The 23,817-nt window shown below is 39.6% G+C and overlaps 3 protein-coding genes across 6 annotated transcripts; 1 reads left to right on the top strand and 2 right to left on the bottom strand.

The window, feature by feature from the left end:
* Positions 1–282: 282 nt before the first annotated feature.
* Positions 283–3,036, top strand: LOC120562956. Of its 2 annotated transcripts, none has more exons than XM_039806919.1 (12): positions 283–362; positions 527–650; positions 801–853; positions 1,005–1,037; positions 1,167–1,214; positions 1,480–1,527; positions 1,731–1,781; positions 1,864–1,902; positions 1,996–2,433; positions 2,534–2,572; positions 2,670–2,750; positions 2,934–3,036. In XM_039806919.1, the coding sequence occupies exons 2-11, from the start codon at positions 643–645 to the stop codon at positions 2,735–2,737; spliced, it is 825 nt and encodes a 274-aa protein (XP_039662853.1). In that variant the 5' UTR covers positions 283–362; positions 527–642; the 3' UTR covers positions 2,738–2,750; positions 2,934–3,036. The 2 variants fall into 2 exon arrangements, with proteins under 2 accessions (XP_039662853.1, XP_039662852.1); XM_039806918.1 differs by having other exon boundaries at positions 1,713–1,781.
* A 474-nt stretch (positions 3,037–3,510) lies between these two features.
* LOC120562651 (transmembrane immune signaling adaptor TYROBP) lies at positions 3,511–4,842 on the bottom strand. Its single transcript, XM_039806478.1, has 5 exons — positions 4,342–4,842; positions 4,219–4,239; positions 3,978–4,121; positions 3,817–3,884; positions 3,511–3,702 (listed from the first exon to the last, which is right to left on the bottom strand). Exons 1-5 carry the CDS (start codon positions 4,475–4,477, stop codon positions 3,646–3,648), a joined length of 426 nt encoding a protein of 141 aa, XP_039662412.1. The 5' UTR covers positions 4,478–4,842; the 3' UTR covers positions 3,511–3,645.
* Positions 4,843–6,214: 1,372 nt separating this feature from the next.
* hcst (hematopoietic cell signal transducer) lies at positions 6,215–8,238 on the bottom strand. Of its 3 annotated transcripts, none has more exons than XM_039804865.1 (6): positions 8,179–8,238; positions 7,781–7,863; positions 7,582–7,658; positions 7,377–7,397; positions 7,056–7,190; positions 6,215–6,809 (listed from the first exon to the last, which is right to left on the bottom strand). In XM_039804865.1, the coding sequence occupies exons 3-6, from the start codon at positions 7,625–7,627 to the stop codon at positions 6,766–6,768; spliced, it is 246 nt and encodes an 81-aa protein (XP_039660799.1). In that variant the 5' UTR covers positions 7,628–7,658; positions 7,781–7,863; positions 8,179–8,238; the 3' UTR covers positions 6,215–6,765. The 3 variants fall into 3 exon arrangements, with proteins under 3 accessions (XP_039660799.1, XP_039660801.1, XP_039660800.1); XM_039804867.1 differs by having other exon boundaries at positions 7,809–7,863; positions 8,179–8,217; XM_039804866.1 differs by lacking the exon at positions 7,781–7,863 and having other exon boundaries at positions 8,179–8,216.
* Between the last annotated feature and the right edge of the window lie 15,579 nt (positions 8,239–23,817).

The following is a 23,817-nucleotide window of genomic DNA, read 5'->3' as shown; positions in this document are numbered from 1 at the left end:
CTACAACACATAATTCACATTTTTATATCTAGTTGGAGTACAGCATGCCCACACATAGTTTTGTGCTTTTTGTCACCTGATTACTGCATATTGTGTGCTCTCCATTTCAGGATATTTCTACCAAGTGACATTTCTATAGACTACAATGCTCACTCAGTGTAGGGCCTGTTTTAAAAAGGTCTTTGTTTAGGCAAAATATAGGGCTCACTGGGTAAAAGGACAATGCTGAGATAGTGACACAAAACAATGCATGTTCTGTGGCATAATTTAAAAGGTTAGTTACCACAGTCATACAAAAGGCAGGGGCATTTTCCCGAAGTAACCAACCACCTGTAATCAAGACAGAAAGACAAATCCTCTTTGTGAGTTTGAATGTTGAGAACATTTGTTTCCATCTTGAATTGATATAATAAACAGACTCTTGTCAACTCAATCTATAGCCTAATTGCTGCTCCTCTGCGTGCAAGTCATGCACTGTTAAACACACAGAAATAGTCTTTGACTACTCAATCTGATATCTTGTCAGAATCTATAATTAAACAGGGTGAACCTATTAAAGGTGAAAGATTCAGGAGAAAGCAGCAGTACATAAAACAGCACTCTTGCTGACAAACAGTGGACAGCTGAGGACCAAAGTCAACAATGAAGCTGTGGGTTTTGTATATTTTGTCTAAAAGATATTGGTCTTTTTAAAAACATCTGTCATTGAAATATATTTTATTAACAATAATACAATACAATACCATAACTTTGTATATAAACATGCATGTTAACCTTGAATTTATTTGTATTTGTTCCAGCTTCAAGTGTCTTTTTCTGTTTGCAACTATGGTGGTAACTGCCCCAATCAGAGGTAAACCAACCGGAAGAGAGAAAAGAAATCAAACGTTGTTTTGAGCGTACTCAACTTTTGTAATGTATGTTTAAGATTTAGTACTCAGGATTTAATAGGACAACAGGGATAACACCTTTTGTTTTGTGTTTTTTCTTTCTTTCTTTTCTAGCACGAAGAGAAAATGTGTTAAGCTTCCTAAATGGTGAGATTATTATTATATGTTTTGTTCCATGCAAAATAGTCCCACTGCTTTTTTGAAATGACATGAATAATTGTTTAAACCACTACTGTATACTTCTATTGCATAACTTGTTCATTATTCTTGTTATAGATGCACTTGGCACAACTACTGAAAAGACCATACCTGAAAATACAACAGGTCTGTAATTCAAAATGTAACTTTCATGTACATTAAGAAAGATTCAGTTTATAAACACGAAGGTCTATCCAAGAACATAAATGTGAGCTTCAAAGAACAGGTCATAAAAGAGACAAAAAGAGAACAGAGACATTTGTGTTGCTTTATCTTTTAGCTATATCTTCAGGGTGTACTGTAGCAAGCACCTTTGACATTATCTGATCGTTACCATATAAAACCACCACCATCACCATGATTATTATCATATATTTTCTCACATCCGCAGCATATCGAAACCCTCCAAGTAAACCTGTGAAAGAGCAATATTCTGAAGGTACATTTTGTGGTTTTTCTCCTGTTGAAAGAAACAAGTAGTAGTGGATTACACTGTATTTATTAATAACTGAAACATAATTTTGATTTCTAAATTGTCTTTTGATTTGGTGTTACACATACCTCACATCAAAATACAAAACAGCTGTCAATTCATTGTGCCTATCATCTTTTCATTTTATACAGCATCAAACTCATTCACAGATATGTCAGAGGCAAAATCTACCGAGAGTTTTGACACTAATAGATTTACAGGTATGTGGGCTTTATTTCCCATACAAATGTAGAGAACATATTTAATTTCATATGAACTAAACAATATTTCTTAATATTTCAGGACCTGTAGTATCTGATAAAAATGGAGGTGAAAGCAGAGGTACCTTAAATTCAAGTTAAAACTAACATCCCAATGTCTGTAACAGTGCAGACGACATATTGTTGCAGATGTTGTAACTTTTACTCTTCCCAGATGTATTCAAAGGCCTTGACAGTGATGAGATCGTAATTCCTAAAGTTGTGGAGAAAGATAAGGCACCATTAAGGAGAAAAACCAATATGAGGCTGATGGATATGAGCAGCAGGCTGGTTCAGGACCAGGGGAGCAGGGAGCACGGTGGGCCGCACAGGACACACCAAGCAAGCAGAGAGCGGACTGATCTTAACAGTGAGGAAGGAGTGACGGTGGATTCTCAGAAGGCTGAAAATTTGTCAAGAAAACAAGTTATCAGTTTGAGTAGAGACCGAGTGACTAGCAGTCTCCAAAGAAAGGCAGCACCAGGACGAGTTCATGAGTTAAATGGTATGCTGGTCCCTGGCAGAAGCAGAGAACTGCTGGATCCAGATAGTTTGGAGGACAACATTGGCAGACCTGCTCCAGTGGGCAACAGAGGAGATGCAGACTATGATGGTAGGACCATATTCTCTAAATTTAAACAAACTGCATTTTTTTCCTAGAATAATGCAATAAACATTCAGAGGATGAACAATTGGTTTTAATATTCCTACAGAAACCAGAGAATTTCTCAGCTCTGAAATGTATCCAAAAGGTATAAAAAGTTTTTTTTCCCCACTAGTAATAACAGCATTGTTTGATAAATGATGCATACAGTGATTGCTTTCCTGAAAGATCTGTCTTTTTCATAGATGTTTTAGCACCTCCAGAGCACATGCCCAGTAGCTTCTCTGTTCCAGCAAAGAGTCGAGCCTCCTGATTATCATACAAAGGTGTGTTTTCAATGCATTTAATTCAGGCAAATGTTTTCTATCCATCCAGTCTGACTTAGAAAACAATGGCACCATATAATGCACATTTAAATTAATAACTTTTCATCCTTGTCTAATTATAAGAAGCAGTTTCCTTGCTTTGTTATATGAAAATAATGTTGAATAGCAATTCTCTTTTTCCAGATTCTATTTCTTCCTCATAATGAGTCAGGGGCCGCCATCTGTTGAGTCATAGGAGGCAGCTCTCTGGCTGCTTCCTTATACAGTTGCTTCTGGGACTTTTTCATCCGAATTTAGATGTTTACATGTATTTTGTGATGTGATCATGTGAACAAAAATGAGAAATAAAGAGGTTTTGACAATTTTGTGATCGGCTTACTCATGGAAACTGGTTAAAGACGCTAAATCGTGATATATGGTATATGTGGTGTCAGAAAATGAAATAGGAAATGAGCATGACAACTGTTTTTGACGATTTAGAACAGAATCTACCTGAGCCTGAAATGTGTCACTTTTTTCTTAATATCTAAGGTCTTCGTATGATCACTGTAATGTGAAAATGTGTAAGTAATCTCCTGAAATACAAATACAGAAAAAAAAGAACATTTTGGTTTTAAAATGTAGTTTAATTTATGATCAGTTAAATAGAAATACATATTTGAAGACAGCTTAAGGTTTACAAAAAACAGGAATGTGATGCAGAGAACATCACATTCAGCACAACACAGTACTTAATAAATCACTTACATGCAAATATACATATGTTTATAACGTATTTTATTACCTATAATGCTTCAGCAGTATAAGTGGCAAAACAAGAAGTGTGTAGAAGAGTGTGTGGTGTTGACCAGTTATAGCTTTCAGACTTGTTGGATTTTTTTGAAGTTCCATTCTTTCACTTCCTAAAGTGCCGAAGCTCACTGTACACATCTGATTGGACTCCATGTAACTCCTACAAAAATATCAAAACAATTAATCTTGGAAACACAAATAATATATAACTTAAAACAATTTTCATATTTAGTATCTTTGAATCTTGAATAATAGCAATATAGTTTTGCTTTACCTGATAGGGAGATTCTGTGACCTCTGTTGCCATTTTCTTTGATACTGAAGATGGCAGATTTCTTTTACCTGTTAAAAAGTGTCAAGTTACTGCCCCACCTGCCATATTACCACAAAGCATGCTCACAAATTAGCAGCAATACACTCAAAGTTATTGCTCACCATCACGAGAATCCCATTCCCTCCTTCTCTTGTGGTGACTTGCAAAGCAGAACACAGAAATAGTGATGAAGATGGTCAGGAGGATATCAGAGGCAATAATGCCCATGACAGACGCCATATTTATCAGGTAGCAAAAACCACAGTCTGTGAACGAATGAAGACAGTGTCAGTAACACAAAATTAGAACACACAATATCATATTCCAGCATCACAGGAGGAAAAAGGTTTAAGAAAGCTATACCTTGCGGTCCTTCTGCCGACCCTGAAAGACAGAGCGTTATTAACACCTCAGATAGTAACAACAGTTAAGAGAGTGCCTAGATCATTTACTGTCAAAACACATACAGTATAGAATACCTCTCACCAAACAATGAACCCACAATACAAAGAGCGTCAGACATCTTCTTTGTGTTGGTTTTTGGCAAAGGAGGAAATAAGAGAGAGGTTGAGGGCCACTGGTCCTTCTGTTCTCTTTCAAATGGCTTTGTCGTCGCACCCATAAACAAGATGTTGAAAGCGATGTAGGAGGGTTCACACTTCACAGATGAAGAGCTGTCCACAGACGATACTGGCAGTGGTGTGAGGGTTGTCAGTATGTGACTGTGAGGAGGAGGACGAGGAGGAAGTCCACTGAGAGAAGAGGAAGCTGGTGTGTCTGTTTCTTCTCTGTAATGTCACATTCATGTGAGGGTTACAGGTCTCATATAAACAGAAATTCTTCTGGTCTGTCACATTTGGTCATGAGGATTCAGGCCTTCTTTTTGGCTTTGTAAGAGTACAATTCATTCTGTAAATTAACGCGTCCAAGTGAATGCCAAGATAAGGAGCCGTATAAGGTCAGGTTCATTTCTGTTTCTGCTGAAATGCATGCTTTCGTATCTCCAAACAGAGCATTTCCTCATGACCTGTGGTTTAGAGAGGGCGGTTGGCCACAGTCACTTCTACCTAGTCTGTGAGCTATTGTACAACCGCAGGTTTATCTCTAATGCTGATGTCCTGTCAGTGAAATGAAAGCACACTTTTATTGTTTTTCTCAAGAAGACTTTTGTTTCATAATGTTCAAATACAAATTATTAAATATTTATATGTAGCCTATTATTATTATTATTATTATTATTATTTATGAATATATTAAATACCTACAATACATATATATAATGCATGCATGTGTACAGCATGTACTGAGCACACAACGAGAATAACAATTTATTTATTAATATAGCGAAGTGTTCAACACACTGATACCTTAGAAAATACAAAATAAATGAATGTGAAAAGTTACATGTAATAAAAAAATTATTAATAAGGGTACATGAATTACCATGAATTCATGCATGACTTTATGCATGAAAAAGCCAGAATTCATTTCATCAGTAATGTACAAGGATTAATAATATCTCATGCATGACTTAATGCAGAAACAATATGTTATTTAATGCATCAGTTAAGTTATTTCAATCATCATTATTTCTGATTGATTAATGATGTTCATGTGTTCTTCAGTGCTTAATCTGTAGTTAAAGAAAAAACGGAATTGTAGTGTTGTGATCATAATTAAGTAAACACTTCTTCATTACTTCATCATGTTTGTGGTCCTTCAAATAAAGTGCTGACCTGGTCCATCTTTAACATTGATAAATAACATTTTATTTACCGCTGCCCTTAAGTCCAATAGTCAACTCTAAACAATTACAAGCTAAGGGAGATTCCTCATGCACAAACTGCACTGCAACAACTTCCTACATTTTGTGAAAGTAAGAAAGAGACAGTTTAGCTATAAACCTTCCAATCCAATTTCTCTTGAAAAATCCCATGGGGTTATTTATCCAAAAGTGTTTCCGCTGCATAAACTGAAACAACACAGTGCACCTATAGAGGAGCTAATCAGACAGATATTACAAAGATATGGAATTGGGTTTGGTCAACATGTTCTTTGTGACTGAAACGGCAGACAGCCGTTTAAACCACAGTATCACCTCAACACACAGCGAGATTTAACATCATCGGCCCCAAATATAATCAGGTCACACTGCTCAAATGACACCTCCGTGATAAAATAGATTAGAAGAAGTATTTGTGAGGGGAAAAAAAGGAAAAACTTGAGATAACCCACCTAGAAAACAAGCATGTAAACCAATCAAACACATACAGATGCACAAAAATAGTATCTATTGAATGAATTTAACAAAAATCTTCTATACATGTTTTTTTTTTCATTAATATGCTAAAGCTGAAAATTAATCAACATTTATTTTAATACATAATCAACTCAGAGGTTTGTCAGATGCTACACTGTAAAACATCCATGTAAAATGACTGGGTCCGTCTTCTATTTTTGGAAATCACTCATATCAATGCAGCCTTTCATAATGAAAATATTTCCACATAAAATCTTTAGGGCCTATTGAAATACAGCATTGTGCTACCGAAAGTCAACTGCAGAGGGTGCTGTATGGTGGTGTTACAGTGCCAACATTACATGAACCTTGAAAGCATTCAGAGATATTTTATTTACGAGGTTGGTGAACATGATTTAGTTTAAACAGTCTGACACACCTTTTGTTTATTAGGTTTTGCAAAATAACTCCAAGCGGATAGATGGAGACCACAAGCACACCTTGTAAGGCTAAGCAGAAATGTAACATGTGCAAGACATTCTACTTGTGTTTATTGGAACAAAGGTTTAATGTAAAAAAAAAATGTTATACAATTTTGTAATGGCGTTTTTTTACAAAACAGGATCTTAAAAAATGAACATAATTTCATAATGTACTGCACCATCTTTAGATTAGCTTTTGCAGTTGGCCCGTACATTCATATACACTTTGTTAGCTGTGAAGAGATGAGAAGAGACACACACACACACACACACACACACACACACACACACACAAAAAGAGAGAGTTTAGTTTTTAACAACAGGAGAAAAATGTGTGCATCATAATTAAACAGTAGTATGGAAAGACACGAGCAGATCTGAAAGGCCGGCCCCTCACAAACCTTTTCATCACTCTATCACATGACATTGAAGATATAAACACAACAAAAACATCACTCATTTCAGCCACATAGCCTCACCATTTTCTATCTTCTGACGCCTTAAACTGGCACATCGGTAGGTAACAATGACAATGATAAGGGTCAGCAGCATATCTGCACAGATGATGCCTGCTATTGTCCCCGGTTCGACCCTGTAGCAGGACACATTGCTCTCTGGCAAACACAGACAGACAGACAGAAAAGAGTGGGATGGAAGATGAACTATAAGGCTGAGTGGAAAAAATTATTCATCAGATATAGTCCTCTGGGTATGCTTTTGTGTTGCTTGTTTTTCTAAATTGTAACATTTATAAAAATGTAATTTCAAAGTTTTGTGTGTCTTCTTTTTATTGTAGGTACCTGTGAGCGCCACAGCCAGGTCTTAGAGAAAGAAAAGAAACAAACATGAAAACATGAGAGATTCTGCCGTTTTTTTGCTACTGATGCCATACATCAACACCTCTGTCAGTTTCCGTTGAGCAAAATGTCTGTGGTTTCATTTTCCTGTATAAGACCACCATAATATATGTGTGACAGGAGAGCAAAGCTATGAAAATGTACTTACTGCACAGAAAAAATAGGACAACGATAAAGAATTTGTTGTGTGCCATTGTCAAGTTTGTCAACTCAGTCGTGACCGTTCTGAAAGACAAAAAGAGGTCAAACTTTGTCATGTGCTATATGTTTAAAAATGTAGAAATGCATTCAATAATTTCATATGCTTCAAATTTTGTGTTTTAATTTCAGTATCAAAGTTAAATCACCTAAAAGGTTTGAAACAGTAGGTTTGACCTTTTGATTCTGCAGTACGGAATAAAGAACTCCTTTTTCACAATGAGTCACAAGTCTATGGGGAAGGCATTTGACAAAAAGACATAAGAAAAAGAAATAAGAAAATAATTACCAAATCCTTAAATGAGCTCTCTAAAATCATCGCAATATCGTAAGATTAAGCTCTGTCAACTGCATTTTATGTGACAGAATCTGTATTTACAGACTCTTGAATAGAACAAACTTTCACCAGATATTCTGGTTGTATATCTTTAATCTAAAACTACATACAAAATCATTTTGTTGTGACTTGACAAAGACATCAAAATTAATGAATGGTTAAAAGTTGGGATGAGGAAGAAAAAGTCGGTGTGAGATAAAAGCCTCATACCTGCGCTTCTCGGGCTGACCTGCTGTCTGGAATCTAAATGTTGCTGTGACACTGTTTCCCTTTAGTTTTCACTTTTGAGGGCTGACGTCAGATTTTCTTCCTTCCTGTTTGTATTTGTGGAAACTCATTGTGGGTTGGCAGATTTGAACTGATTACTGATGGTAGCAGAGTAGGTACATAGAGTAATAGAACAGAATAGCATACACAGATAGTAAATTAAATGTAATGTTAATCTATGTAATCCATCAAAATAATTAAATAAAATACACAATTCAGCAGTGGTGGAAGAAGTGCTCAGATTTTTTGCTTAGCCTAAGTAAATACTACAGTGTAGAAATACTCTGTTACAAGAAAAAGCCCTGCATTCAAAATTGTACTTAAGTAAATGTACAGAAGTATTAGCATAAACATATGTTAAGTATCAAACGTAAAACTATCCATTATGCAGAATCATGCATTACAGAATCGTAAAGTTGATTTATATTTTGTATTAATAATCTGAATCTAGAAAGTAACTTATATTATCAAATCAATGTAATGGAGTAAAAAGTACAATATTGGCTGGAGTATAAGTACAAAGTAGCATTAAATGGAAATACTGAAGTACAAGTATCTCAAAATTGTCTAATCTAAAATCAGTCAGTTTAGTCAATCAGACTAAATTTGGAATTTGAAAATGTCCAGATGGGTGCGTTAAACAAACCATGTAATAGCTAAATAGTCTTTATTAGGGGTCCAAGCCCGATGGGGCTGGGATCCAAGGCAACGTGGATCCCAGTATCAGCATTTTTTTATTATTTTTCCGCTACTAAAAGTGTTGCTACAGCCTAACCCGGGCATGGTAGCGTGGTGCAATTTTCAGGACTGGTCCAGAACCCTCATGGACACAAAAATTGACACACTTCTTCCACTAGGTGGCGATAAAGCAGAACAATGCGTTTTGGCCTATAACTCCAATACCATATATTGCACATTTAAAAGTCTTATCCAAGCGTTCCCTGAATTCAGCTGAATCGCCTGAGAAAAGCCACACCCTTTTCCGCCTAGACTTTTATACCTGAAATATCGCAATATATAGGAAACTCCTCCTAGGCTGTGCATCAAATATGTACAAAACTTGGCACATGGCATCCCCAGACCGACCTGACAAAAAGTTATCAAAATTATTTTTATCAATTAAAAAATTTGCAAATTACGTACGAACAAATTTCTGTAGGAAACTACGGAAACACAAACTTTTGCATTTCTCTGCCAAATTAAATGCTATCAAGGCAAAACTTTAGATTCCTGTTTGGCATGACACTCTGAGGGTCGCCAACAAATTTTGCGAAGATTGTCCACTAGGAGCAGTACAAGTACAAAAAGTTTATATCTCATGAAGGGCTCATTAATCTTTTACAAAATCTCGGATAGTACCATCTAGGGCCACTCCTGAGGCCACGCCTACAATGGTGTACTGATTTGTCAAAATGGGCCTGGCCTATTGGAACCACGTTTGGATTCACTTCGTGTGCATGAGCAACGTGAGCAACTTCAAATTTACAGGGTAGATGTACAATGCCTTATATACCTGACAAACCAAAAAATTACACATGTGGACCACTAGGTGGCACTATAATGAGTTTAAAAGCAGAGCTGTATATTAGAGAGTTTGGCCAACTCAAATCATGGGCGCCATATTAGATACCATCGTCAGATGATTCTACATTGTAACCCTATGGGACGAATATGCTATCTTGAATGACATATTATTATCAACGTTTGTCAATATGTGAAAGGCCCTTACGGAAATATTCCAGTGTATATTTTCCTTTCTATATCGTAAATGGGCCTCTAAAAAATGCCCAATGTTGTGAGTGACCACGTCAGGGGAGCAAGACAGGCCAAATACAGAAGGGCATTCAGTTACTTGCAATACAAACACATGATTTCTGTACTTCCAAAAATGTCATGACTAGCAACTGAACTCTTAACAAAGTTACTCATAGTTTGACAAAATACACGATAAGACAATGATAATGCGACCGACAGCATACAGGTAAAAAGTGTGTTTTGGTCAGGTATAAATTGCGGTAGGACAGGACCATAACGTTATCACGCTAGCAATAATAACTTAGTAGTAACTGAGGCAAAGTTATGTATTAATATTTGGTGATCTAAATCAACATAAATGACATGCCTGCGTGGTCACAGTATATTACATCTGAGTTACAGATGACAATTGAAATCATCCATCCATCCATCTTTGTCATGACATCTTGGTCTTGACCCAGCCTTCATGACCATAGGTGAGGGTAGGAATGAAAACTGACCAGTAGATCAAGAGCTTTGCCTTCTGGCTCAGCTCTCTTTTCAACAGAGATGTTGTTACGTCCCCATAGTAAAGCCCAGGGGAAAAGGGGAGCAACAACAAAGAAAGAAAGAAAAACAGAACGACCCGTAACATTATACTATTTATTGAAACGTAAAGCCCGCTGATAACACAAAACAACCACCCTAAATGAAAGAAGGAAAGACAGTGAAAAACAACCGGTCGAACTAAACAAAACAAGACTCGACTCCAACAACTAGCCTAACGCTATCCCTCCGCTATGGGAGCGATGACAAATCAAAGAACACTACACAGCACTGGATCACGTAGGCCACAACACAGCTCGTAACAGCTTGACCACCTGGCCCACCGGCCCCGTGGGCCGTCTGCTCCTCCTTGCAGCTTACATATCAGTCCCCGTGATTACTGAAGTGCTGCAGGTGTGCCTGACCTGACTGGCGAAGGGGGCAGTACCTAGATCAGGACACAAGAGAGCAGAGGGAAAACACACACGTAACACCATCCCCTCCATAAGTGCAAACTAACAGTCTGCCACCTAACCGCTGTAACATCAAGCAGTCAAACGATCACCAACAAAACGCACAACACACCAGGATCGTTTCTGCTCACCCGCGGGACAGGGCATCAGCCACCACATTGTCAGTGCCCTTCTTGTGCTTGATCTCAAGGTTGAAACCCTGCGCCAACAGGGCTCAACGCATCAGTCGCTGGTTGTGGTTGTACATCTGTGTTAGGAAGACAAGAGGGTTATGTCTGTATATACAATCACGGGAGAAGAACTGGCACCAACATACACATCAAAATGTTGAAGTGCGAGTAGCATAGCCAGGGTCTCCTTTTCAATAGTGGAGTAGTTCAGTTGATGGTGTTTGAACTTGACCGAGAAGTAACACACGGGATGACACACGTCACCGTCCCCTTCTTGCAACAGCACAGCACCGGCTCCTGAAGCACTGGCATCAACCTCCAGCTTAAAAGGGCGAGAGAAGTCGGGCGCCGCCAGGACAGGTGCACTGCAGAGAAGAGACTTAGCTGCCTCAAAGGCAGCGGCGGCGCCAGGGAGAGGCTAGAGTGTGCTGTAGCTACCCCTAGGTTTACCATAGCACCCCCTTAGCACCCCCAGGAAATTGCTGTGGTTGATTTATAAATTAATAAAAAATCGTTAATATGTAAATAGTATAATTTATATTTGAAAAATGACTAAATACATTAATAAAACAAACAATTATTTTTAGGCTAAAAAACACAGGTGATCGTATTCGGCCACATTGAACTTTTGACCTTACTTCCGCAGTAACGTATTCTCACAGAAGAAGAAGAGCTCAATATTTGGAGCCGTTAGGATTAGAGAAGTGAGTCTAACGCTAGCAATGGATAGTTTTTACTCCCTCAACGTCAAGGTGTGGAGACTTTATCAAAATCTGTAAATGAGACTGAGAGATATGGTGAACTTGTCACCGACCGGGACGAAGAAAAGCAGCCGGAGGAAGATGAGCTGACCGCGGCCGTGATTGCTGCTGAGGATGCTTAACGTCACCCTGCTGTACATGACATTAGACCAGGGGATCGCACAGCCAGGCCACAGTGGGTGAGTCAGCTGATAGGGGGTCCATGCAAGAACTTTACTCTTATCTCTGTCTCGTAGAAGAGCATTACAGTAAACATGTATTTTACAGAAATGTGAATAAATGGATCACCGAATCTAAAGTTATCGGTATATAATCGGTTTATTTTTAGCCCAGAAAACTTGTTCGCCCTCAGTAGCTTATTTAGATCTATTAAGTCACTACAGATATGACTACAGTATTTTGACCATACGTGCAAGTGTGAAAACTGTGTGAGGATACATGCGCGTGTGTTTTTATGTGTGTGCTTGGCTATGTGTGGTGTATTTGGCCTGCTGCATTACTCTTCTGAGCCACTGTATGAGAGCTGCAGTAATGATTGTTTGAACCCGGCTTGTTGGCTGGTATTTGAAATATGTTTGGTGGGCTAATCAGAGTTCTATGGTGCTGTTGTATCGGCAACTTTAAATCAATCTCTCTCGTTCGCTCGCTTACTAGGCCTAAACGCCGGCGGGGGTGGGTGGGCATCTGCGCGAGTGTGTGTAACGTTAGCCTATTTGTGTCAAGGGAAACTCAAAATTTCAGAGCACCCTCACCGAAACGTCCAGCAACCCCAAAGCACCGGCAAAAGAACATCTCTGGCGCCGCCACTGCTCAAAGGCATGTTGACACTCAACACTCCACACAACAGGAACCTTAGGGCTGCACAGACTCGTTAACGGATGAACTACCACAGAGAAGTTTTTGCAAAAACACCGGTAATAGCCAGCCATGCCCAAGAAACGCCGCAATTCACATCGTGATGTGGAAACCGGATAGGCCAATTGAGCTGAGACCTTAGCATTTACGGGCCTGACCTGCCCGTGGATGACCTGCTTCCCCAAGTACGTAACCGTGGCTTTACCGAACTCGCACTTGGCAAGGTTAAGAGTCAGGGATGCGTCTACAAGACGCTGAAACACCTCCGTCAAGCTAGCTATATGACTGGCCCAATCGTAGACGACGACATCGTCGAGGTAAACATTACAGTTCTTAATGTTTCCCAGCACTAGACTCATCAAACGCTGAAATGTGGCAGGCGCATTTCTGACCCCAAATGGCATCACGGTGTACTGCAGGAAATTGTCTGGGGTCACAAATGCCGAGATCTCTGATTCTCTGGATGTCAATGGAACCTGCCAGTACCCTTTTAATAGGTCGAGCTTTGAAATGACGGCTGGCCCGATACTATCAATGCAGTCCTCCATGCGAGGCAAAGGGAACGAGTCCGGCACTGTGACTGCGTTAACCTTACGATAGTCCATACAAAAGTGTGAGGTGCCATCAGGCTTAGGGGCCAGCAAACACGGTGAGCTCCAAGGACTACGGCTGGGTACAGCCAAACCGTTATCCAACAGGTACTTAGCTTCCTGTTTCATCAGCTCTCTTTTGGCTAAAGGACAATAGTAAGAATGCTGTTTAATAGGACGTGCAGTACCAACATCAATGTCATGTTGTAATACACTGGTGCCAGACAGCATGTCATTGAACAGGGACGGATGGGAACGCATCAAAGATATCTCTCGTCTTTGCTCTATAGGGGGATAGCCCAAAAAACAGATGTTCACAAGTCCTTTTTTGGAAGTCCAAGTTGAGTCTTAAATCTTTGAGCTTGAGACCAAGTCAAGTCTCAAGTCTTTGAGGGGCAAGTTCAAGTCAAGTCTCAAGTCTTTTTCCACAAGTCCAAGTAAAGTTTCAAGTCTCTGGCCCTCTGATCTGTCCCTAACACTGTATTGTGTCAGGAGTTTCAGGGGATGTGGGACCCAAGTGCAAGATAGCAGACACACAAGTAAGCTCAAGGATTTATTTCAATGAAATCCAACAAACAAAAAGGTGTCCTGGAACAGCAGGCAAAATACAACAAAAACAGGAACAGGCAGAATCCAAAACAGGAACAGGCAAAACTTCAGGAACACCGAGACCAACAGGGTGGATGACACGCAAACACTCCAAACAAATACAATGACCTGACAACAGACAAGCGAAAGACAGAGACTAAATAAAGGAGGTAACAAGCAAACAAGACACAGGTGATACAACAGGTGAAACACATAAGACAATCACAAGGGTGGGAAACAGGAAGTAAAACTAGACCAGACAAGACAGAAAACCAGAGACTTCAAAATAAAACAGGAAACAGAACATATACAGAAACATACAACCATGACAGACTCTGGGAGGTCAGGCGACGCAGACTCTGGGAGGTCAGGGAGGTCAGGCGACGCAGACTCTGGGAGGTCAGGCGACGCAGACTCTGGGCGAACGGTCAACGTAGGTTCAGAGCGGCTGCACGTCAGCAGAGGGTCTGTGCGGCTGCACGTCAGCGAAGGGTTTGGGCCACTGCACGTCAGCGGAGATTCTGGAACACAGGTCAGGTCAGCTCAGGCTCAGGTACACAGGTCAGCTCAGGCTCTGGCTCACTGGACAGCACGGGCTCTGGGCTGAAGAGAGGTTGAAGCGGGAAATGGCGTTGGGACCCATATTGCCCACGTCCTCTTGTGGCCTCCACAGTTCCCAGGAAATATAGCCAGGAGAGTACCCTCAAAAGACTGCTTGTAGTCGGGGATATCTGCTGAATGGGTAGCTGATGAGCTGACAGACAGGAGGTCAGGGGTTGCTGTACTAGGCTTTTCCCTTCCAGCTGGAAGGCTGGCTGCTTTGGCCTCCTCAGTCTTTGTAACCGACATGGCAAAATACTGAAACAAAGTCATATGAGTTTCTGGCTTTCCTCCAGGTAGAGAGACAGGACTGGGCGAAGTGGGCAAAGGGGCAGGCGGGGTCAAAAACAGAGAACCTGTAGCCACAATGCTAGCAGGCCAAGAAGCAGGTAAGCTAGTGGGTGCTAGCTGGCACTGGAGTAGGCCGAAAACTTTAGGAGCCTTGGTGGAGCTAACAGGCTTACAAAAACACAACTCATTTGCTGGTGGAGGAGTTGGAGTGGAAAGAAAACGAAGAAATTAAGTCAAGGTTTCTTTGACACCTTCTCACGAGCTTCCAACAAAATTAACTCCTTAAGGTACTCACTGGTAGCCTCCTTCCACAAGGTCTTCAGCTCCACCAGGTCAAAAAGTAAGTCACATAGTTCTTCTGACATAGCATGTGCAGGCTCCATGTCCAGATTGGTTTGGAGCAGCAAAACAAAAACTGGGAACCCACTGGAAAATAAGCCTCTCTGCTGGTTCCAATGTGGTCAGGTCATTCTGTCAGGAGTTTCAGGGGATGTGGGACCCAAGTGCAAGATAGCAGACACACGAGTAAGCTCAAGGATTTATTTCAATGAAATCCAACAAACAAAAGGTGTCCTGGAACAGCAGGCAAAATACAACAAAAACAGGAACAGGCAAAATTTCAGGACCACCAAGACCAACAGGGTGGATGACACGCAGACACTCCAAACAAATACAATGACCTGACAACAGACAAGCGAAAGACAGAGACTAAATACAGGAGGTAACAAGCAAACAAGACACAGGTGATACAACAGGTGAAACACATAAGACAATCACAAGGATGGGAAAACTAAAGACAGGAAGTAAAACTAGACCAGACAAGACAGAAAACCAGAGACTTCAAAATAAAACAGGAAACAGAACATATACAGAAACATACAACCATGACATATTGTTAAATCTTATGAATTCAAAGCATGTCCTGTAGCTACCATCCATACAGTACAGTATCAAAATCAGTTGTAGGATAACTTTATAGGGTCTACTGCAATGTAATCTGAAGAAACTGTATTTTTCAACATTGTGGTATCTGCACCAAATAATACATGTTGCCTGTGTTAGTAACTGGCTGTAAAGCCCAACCTCATCATGCATACATTTTTCAGTGTTCAAAGTTTGAGGGAAACATCTGTATTGAAAGTTAATACACCAACCATGGTGCAAACCAGTGTTGCCAGATCTTGCGAGACAAATAAGCAACCAGGCCTATGAAAACAAGCCCAAAACAAGCGACTTTTTCTACGGAGACCCTAGGTTCCAGGAAGAGAAAAATAAATAAACTGTGTGCATGGTTTTACAATCCATGGGGACAGCTTTTAAACTGTGGGTACAGATTGTCAATTTACATCCATGTGGACAGCTTGGTAAACTGTGCACAGTTTTGCAAAACTGTACACACGGTAGTTTATTTATTTTTCTCCCCCAAGCTTCTGGACAATGACCACAAGAGGGAGTTAAACCACCTTTTAACATTATTTAACATTGGAAAACTGATGGGATATCAAATATAGATTGATGTACCAAGTAGCCTACATTATATACACAGTAAACCTCTGATAATTAAAATTTGCACACACAAATAGATTTCATCCTGAATTCACAAATTATTTATTTATTATTGCAGGGACTGCAGAAGATCCCATTTTTAAATAACTATAACCCAAAAACAGGAGAAATTATTGATTCAACCCACGACAGGTTGAATCAATTATTTTACTCCTTTCTCTTTCTTCCAGTCTTTGTTATATTTCTTCCCATATTTCGCCCACTTTGTCCCGGGCATTTGTTCCTCCAAAAACTCTCCTACAGTCCATTCACCATCAGTCGCGACCATAGACAGTCGCGACTCACGCATATTTTCATTTAAACGTCACTCACTGACGTTTTCCTAAACAGAAAAAACAGATTGCCCTGCTCTGCCTCTGATTGGCTAGTACTTGGGTCAGAGCCAATTAGAAGCTGGATGTGGGTGGGAAAAAACTCTGCTGTCTCCTGTGTGTATGGGGAAAGGGGAGGGACAGAGGGAACAGGCAAGACAAACTCCTATGTTTAAATAACATATAGAAAATATCTGCTTGACAACTTATTATGGAGCTGGGAACAAGCCCAAATAAGCAACTACACTTTAGAAACAAGCCCAAAAAAAAACGTGACCCGCGACTACCAATATTTGTAAGCGACTTTACAGAAAAACAAGCCCAAAGTCGCTTATAATAAGCGGACTTGGCAACACTGGTGCAAACATATGAGAACTGATACTTTCCGTATTGCTATTTAACAACAATCTGGTGACTTAAGTCTGTCACATCATATGGATACAACTATAAAGATACAATTTGCCTGTTCCCAGCATTAGCACAACACTTTGCGTTGGTTAGCTTGTTACCCACTGCATCTTTAAGTAAAAGATTGCAGTACTTCTTCCACCTCTGATGTCTGACATGTTTTAAACTTATGGTTCTTTTAGATCCCTGTGGTCCTCTGGCCATTTGTCTGTTATTTTGGGATGTGTTGTTAAAGACCTACAGGTAAGCAGCTTTAACCCTCGTCCTACCAACATTTTTTACATATAAGGATACCGACTGGGTTCCCCATGAATAAATTACTGTAAGAAAATTAACTTATTTCTTCGGAAAACATTGTTATGTAATTAATGTCATCTGAAAAACAAACAGATTATCATTATTTTAGGAAAGTTACAGTTAATTTGCATATTAAGTTTATACTTTTCTTTAATAACCTACACATTGCATCTTTTATCCCAATCCCAATCCACATTAGTATTAAAGCTTATCTACCATCCTTTTATTCTTGTATCATTTAGTGTTCAGTAATTGTATGTATATATTTGTGTTATATTTACATGGTAAAACCAACCAGAGGCCCGTTCCAGAAAGCAGGTTTAGTGAAAACTCTGAGTTGGTTAACCCTGAGATGAGGGAAACTCTGGGTTTTCCGTTCCAGAAAGAGAGGTAACTTCACCTCAGAGTCAGTTACTATGGTAACTGAGTCTGTGAACCTAACCTGGTCGGGAGCAGGTTTTCTTCAAGAAACCTCGATTTTCTCTCAGCATTACGTTTTTTGCAAACGGCAGTTTTCTTTATAACAGCAGCGGATCACACAGTAAAGCTAGGCTACTGTATGTAGAGCCGTCAGAAAAGTGTGATCGCTATGAAACGTTTTTTAAACGTGTTCCCTGGACACAAACCAGTGAGAGCCATTAAAAAGAAATAAATGATTATACTTATAGTTCTGTTAATGATCATGGTGCTGCAGCCTCAGAATGGGAATAGTAGCCTATAGTTTACTTTTTCGCCCGCAGGATTGCACCTGAATAAAATGATAGGTGTAGCCTACAATTCCAGTTTTCACCAGTAGCCTAATATTATAAGTTAACTGTGATTAAATATGAAATTAATATACTGTTAATGCGTACGCATTGACTCGAGCAGCAATTTTCTCCCACACCAATTCTCTCTCTTTTGCAGCAGCAGCCGCTGTCTTGCTTTTTTAACGAAATGCATGTTCAAACCATAGACAGTATAAGAAGGTTCAAACTCGCTGTTTGTGCGCATGAGTATTTCCGCCGACCCGTTTGTTTGTGGTTGTTACCATGGTGAATCGTAGAATCATGGCTCCATTCATAGGGCGCGTAACCCTGAGTGAACCATTGACATATATATTAATGGACCAATAGACCCCGTTGCTCTGGACGGAGACCAGTGAAGGCTATTAGAAGCACTTTTCCGGTGATGGCCAGCTTTACTGCGCAGCCTCCAACTGACAGAGACAGCGTAAATGTGACGTGAGCAACGTGTCTGAAAGTTGGAAGTCTTCTGAGGCCCGTTCCAGAAAGCAGGTTTAGTGAAAACTCTGAGTTGGTTAACCCTGAGATGAGGGAAACTCTGGGTTTTCCGTTCCAGAAAGAGAGGTAACTTAACCTTAGTGTTGACGAACTGACCGAAGAGCCGGTTAATTAACCCGACTCGTGTCACTGAGCCGGGAGAATCGAGTGCCATACGAACCGACTCACTCCTGTTTTTTTCTTTTACTTCATTCGGCCGTTGGCCGTTGGCATTATATATATGTTGGCCGTTGTGTAGCTGGTATTCTTCTGCTACTGTGTGTGTTGTAATCTAGCTCATTAGCGCCTCCACTGGACTGGAGTGGTGGTGGTAGAATCAATCAGGAAATGAGCTATGTAACCCATGATGTAACCGTGCAACCGGTCGGCCGCTAGACTCTAATGTAACCGTGCAACCGGTCGGCCCGCTCGAGTCTAATGTAACCGTGCAACCGGTCGGCCGCTCGAGTCTAATGTAACCGTGCAACCGGTCGGCCCGCTAGACTCTAATGTTACCGTGCAACCGACTCTAATGTAATCAAGCGGTGTCTTGGTTCTCGGCAAGTTTGAGTTATTAACCGAGCCTTGTTTCTGGTGCATCTTAGAGGATTGTGTTCACGGCAATTTACACATTATCGATGGGGAAGTACAGTACATCACATACAAATACACGTCATGTTATCTTGGTAGTTATGTTAAGTTAAATGTTAGAGAAGTGAATGTTGCTACATGGTAGCTAGGCTAGGCTGTCACAAGGAGACCGGAAGGACCGTAACCGAGGGTAGGCTACTGCATGAGTCTATGTAATCAAACGGGTGTCTAGGTTCTCGGCAAGTTTGACTTATCAACCGATAGCAGAAGCCTTTATCTCGTGCATTTTAGAATTGTGTTGATGGAAATTCATATGCTACATTACCAAGGGGAATGTATTAAGCCTATATCACATACAAATACACGTAATGTTATCTTGATAGATATTAAAGTTAAATGTTAGAGAAGTGAATGTTACAGGCTGTCACGAGCAGACCGGGCGGGCACCCGGCTAGTGCCGAGACCGGGAGTCGAGACCGAATGTAACCGTTAACAACCGCTCGAGTATATAAGCAAACGGTTTGTCTAACGGTTCTCGGCAAGTTGGAGTTATTAACCAAGCCTTGTTTCTGATGCATCTTAGGTGATTGTGTTCGGAAATTCACACATTATTGATTGGGAAGTGCATCACATACAAATACACATTATCTTAGTTATGTTAAGTTAAATGTTAGAGAAGTGAATGTTACAGGCTGTCACGAGCAGACCGGGCGGGCACCCGGCTACTGCCGAGACCGGGAGTAGCCGGGTGCCGCAGCCGCAGGCACGTGAACCGTTGACCGACTCTATAGACTCGGTTTGCCAACCAACAACCGTCCGTTTGGAACGACTTGCGTAAAAGAGCCGGTTGTCACATCACTACTTAACCTCAGAGTCAGTTACTATGGTAACTGAGCCTGTGAACCTAACCTGGTCGGGAGCAGGTTTTCTTCAAGAAACCTCGAGTTTCTCTCAGTCTCCTCCCTCTAAGAGGAATTCATTTCCTCATTCATTCATTCAGTCTGTATCAGGCGCATTTTAATGCAGTTTGTTATCTGCATGAATAAAAAGACAATTTGGTTTATGTTAGGCAGACTATAAAACGTGTCATGTCCTTTTGTTGACGATCCCGTTGATGAAAAAGCTGTATTAATTCACAGAGAGTTTACATCGGTATTGATTCCCGACTATAGATGTATTTTCATTTCCACATAACCAATTTGAGAGGTATTTTTTTATCACAGTCCATTAGATATGTAGATACCTTATCCGTCCTCATATCACTAACATCCACCATCGTCAACAGGCATTAACATCCCAGCAGATTCTTTGTGTCCATTACGTTTTTTGCAAACGGCAGTTTTCTTTATAACAGTGTAGCGGATCATACTGTAGCCTAATAGTAGGCTAAATAAGCCACTGTAGAGCCGTCAGAAAAGTGTGACTCGCTCTGAAATGTTTTTGAAACGTCTTTGTAGTGTTCCCTGGAAACAAACCAGTGAGAGCCATAAAAAAGAAATAAATGATTATACATTATAGTTCTGTAAATGATCATGGTGCTGCAGCCTCAGAATGGGATTAGTATAGTTTACTGTTTCGCCCACAGGATTGCACCTGAATGAAATTATAATACAATTCCAGTTTTCACCAGTAATATTATGTTTACTGTGATTAAATATGAAATTAATACACTGTTAATGCGTACGCATTGACTCAAGCAGCAATTTTCTCCCACACTAATTGTCTTTTGCAGCATCAGCCCATTGACATAGCCGCTGTCTTGCTTTTTTAACGAAATGCATGTTCAAACCAGGTTCAAACTCGCTGTTTGTGTGCATGAGTATTTCCGCCGACCCGTTTGTTTGTGGTTGTTACCATGGTGAATCGTAGAATCATGGCTCCATTCATACTGCCTTTTGTGCACGCGCGTAACCCTGAGCGAACATACTCCGAGTTGATTGAACCAACTCATATCAGCTGTTCTGGAACCGAAAACTCTGAGTTTCCCATCTCAGGTTAAATCAACTCAGACATCAGGGTTAGACTCAGAGTTTGTTAAACCTTCTACCTGGAACGGACCCCAGGTAGCTGTGCCAAGAGAAATCTCAATCATTCCCAATCTTACAGAGACGGAGAGTGTATATGTAAGGAGATAACATAAGCACAGGCTAATCATTGCTAACTAACATGCTAGTTAACATTAGTAATTAAACCTAAACAGCTAACGCAAGTCGAAACTGCCTGCGACCTTCTCCTGTACTATACGGTAATTCCTCTACTGTGCGACAGTAAGTCACTTGGTTATGACACAATTGTTAGCCTATTTTTACAAAAACGTCTGCTACGGAGCCATAATGTCAGATACAAGGTAATGGAGCCTTTTATACATTGTTGTGTTTCTTTAGAACTAAACAATGGACAAATCGAGTCTTTAAACGCTTCGGATGTAAAGTTATTCTCAGTCAAGTGACGTAAAAAAAAAATGGCGGTAAGCGGAATGCTAACAGGAGGGGATGGCCAGTTAGCAACAAAATGGCGCCATGATGGCTCGAGTTCTGAAGCGAAGCTTACCCCCTTGGAGTGAACCTACTCCGAGTTGATTGAACCAACTCAAATCAGCTGTTCTGGAACCGAAAACTCAGAGTTTCCCATCTCAGGGTAAATCAACTCAGACATCAGGGTTAGACTCAGAGTTTGTTAAACCTCCTACCTGGAACGGGCCTCTGGGTCATTTTTAAATAAACAAAATAAAATAATTGAAATAATCCCACAGTCATTCAAACTTTGACACTTTTTGATTTATTTTGATATTTATGATAAGTAATGATATTAAGTCATTTGTAACAAATTGATTGACAAAGATATGAAAACAAATCTGAACGATGAATAAAGCACCTGTGAGATTTGACAAAAATTAAACTTGGTTTCTGCGGGTACCCCAGTTGGTAAGATGAGGGTTACATGTCTATGTTTCACCTTTGAAACAAACTGAGGACATAAGGCTATCAGAACTCGTCAACATTTCAAGATTTTCATAAAAGAAAATGAAATAAAAGTCTCAGAACACATTATTTCACCCTTCACATGGTATATTAGCTTATCTAATTTCTTATCTGGTTATCTATCTTTCTTCCATTTACCATTTTAATTCCTTTGTCTCGGCTGCATTTTATTTAATATTTGGATAAGTTGTTATTTCATTTAGTTTTTTTAATTCTATGTTTTATGCCACTATATTTCTACACGTTGTTTGGCAATGATTAATGAGCAGATAGACACTAAAATGTTTTGTCATTTGGTTAAAAAAGAGTCATCACTGTGTTCCATATGATGTCTGGATGTTGATGTTTTTTAGGTGACACAGAGCTTCCTGTGGGGCTGTGGTACCAAAAGGAAAATAGACTTCACTAAACACACAACCTGCGAGCCAAATAAACAAAACAGTAGCTATCACTATCAAAATTCCAAACACAGGAGTGGAATCTGCTCTCAATCTCATATTGATTGACAGGTAGATTAATATATAGTGTAACAAGTATGTATGTTTTCTAAAGCTGAACATATTTAGTTTAATTATGGGAACATTTGTGTTAACAAAGGAGTAAAGTATATGTTCACTCATGATTAATAAGCTAAGTTAATAAACGAAATGAAGACTTTATACTGATTAAGTTAAAGTTTTCATTGGAAGTATGTATATTCCTTTTGGGGTAAGAAAAGGAAGACTGATTTGACTTTTTTATGTTATAAATAAAGTAGGCTATATGTATACTTTGTTGTTTTATTATGGTGTGTCAGTTGTGTCTCTTTTATAAATATACAAAACAATACTGAAGATTAATAATTATTTATTGCTTGTCATTTAGTATTGCAACATTGCATTGAATGCAAAGTGGATTCATTGATGGAATTATGGATTTATTGATTTTGAGACACTCTACTTGATCACTTCTATCGTGTTTCTTACTTATGCACTTTTAACTCCATTACATTAACTTGACAGCTAAAGTAAGTTATTTTAACTAACTTTTTACCCATAGATTAATAGGAACATAAACATGAGATCATCTTATAAAATATGATACATTATTGTAGAAAACACCAAACATCTCATTTGTTAAAGTTTGTTATTGCCGGAACCAACACAGTCTCACTCCCTACTCGTCAAATATCTGACGCATGTCCAAGGACCCCTAAGTTTCAACGATAGAGGGGTACCTGTTGCGGTATTTTTCGACGGGGGGGCCCGTCAGATAGACATTCATGTTAATCCCTTTCGTCGGATATAGATGAAAGAAAAAACACTCCCCCCCTTAACTCTAAATCTGTGACAGTTTTATTATTGGTATTTTTAGCCCAATAACAGCTGTTTTAATCAACATTTAATCATGAGATCTTATCATGGGTTATATGTATTTCTTTTAATGTTATTATTTTTGGTCTATTTCGGCCAGGGAAGCTGGGTTGCTTTTTTTGTTTATTTATTTTTTTAAAACTATAAAGTTACATCTATCAACATTTATTTAGAAGTTATCATGGTATTCATTTCTTTATTTTAAT

Source organism: Perca fluviatilis, chromosome 7 (genome assembly GCF_010015445.1).
Source record: "Perca fluviatilis chromosome 7, GENO_Pfluv_1.0, whole genome shotgun sequence".
In the NCBI taxonomy this organism is placed as follows: Eukaryota; Metazoa; Chordata; class Actinopteri; order Perciformes; family Percidae; genus Perca; species Perca fluviatilis.
This window is presented reverse-complemented; position numbering and strand designations above follow the sequence as displayed.

Bases quoted from the DNA above. Each gene is read 5' to 3' on its own strand.
- LOC120562956 (XM_039806918.1), top strand. The intron at 1,528-1,712 runs GTACATTTTGTG...CATTTTATACAG, and splicing joins GAAAGAGCAATATTCTGAAG to CATCAAACTCATTCACAGAT. The intron at 2,434-2,533 runs GTAGGACCATAT...ATATTCCTACAG, and splicing joins AGGAGATGCAGACTATGATG to AAACCAGAGAATTTCTCAGC.
- LOC120562651 (XM_039806478.1), bottom strand. From the start codon at position 4,477: ATGGGTGCGACGACAAAGCCATTTGAAAGAGAACAGAAGGACCAGTGG. The intron at 4,240-4,341 runs GTGAGAGGTATT...TCTGTCTTTCAG, and splicing joins TATTGTGGGTTCATTGTTTG to GGTCGGCAGAAGGACCGCAA. The intron at 3,703-3,816 runs GTAAAGCAAAAC...ATATTTTTGTAG, and splicing joins TCACAGAATCTCCCTATCAG to GAGTTACATGGAGTCCAATC.
- hcst (XM_039804865.1), bottom strand. From the start codon at position 7,627: ATGGCACACAACAAATTCTTTATCGTTGTCCTATTTTTTCTGTGCA. The intron at 7,398-7,581 runs GTAAGTACATTT...TCTTTCTCTAAG, and splicing joins TGTCCTATTTTTTCTGTGCA to ACCTGGCTGTGGCGCTCACA. The intron at 6,810-7,055 runs GTGAGGCTATGT...ATCTCTTCACAG, and splicing joins GCGTCAGAAGATAGAAAATG to CTAACAAAGTGTATATGAAT.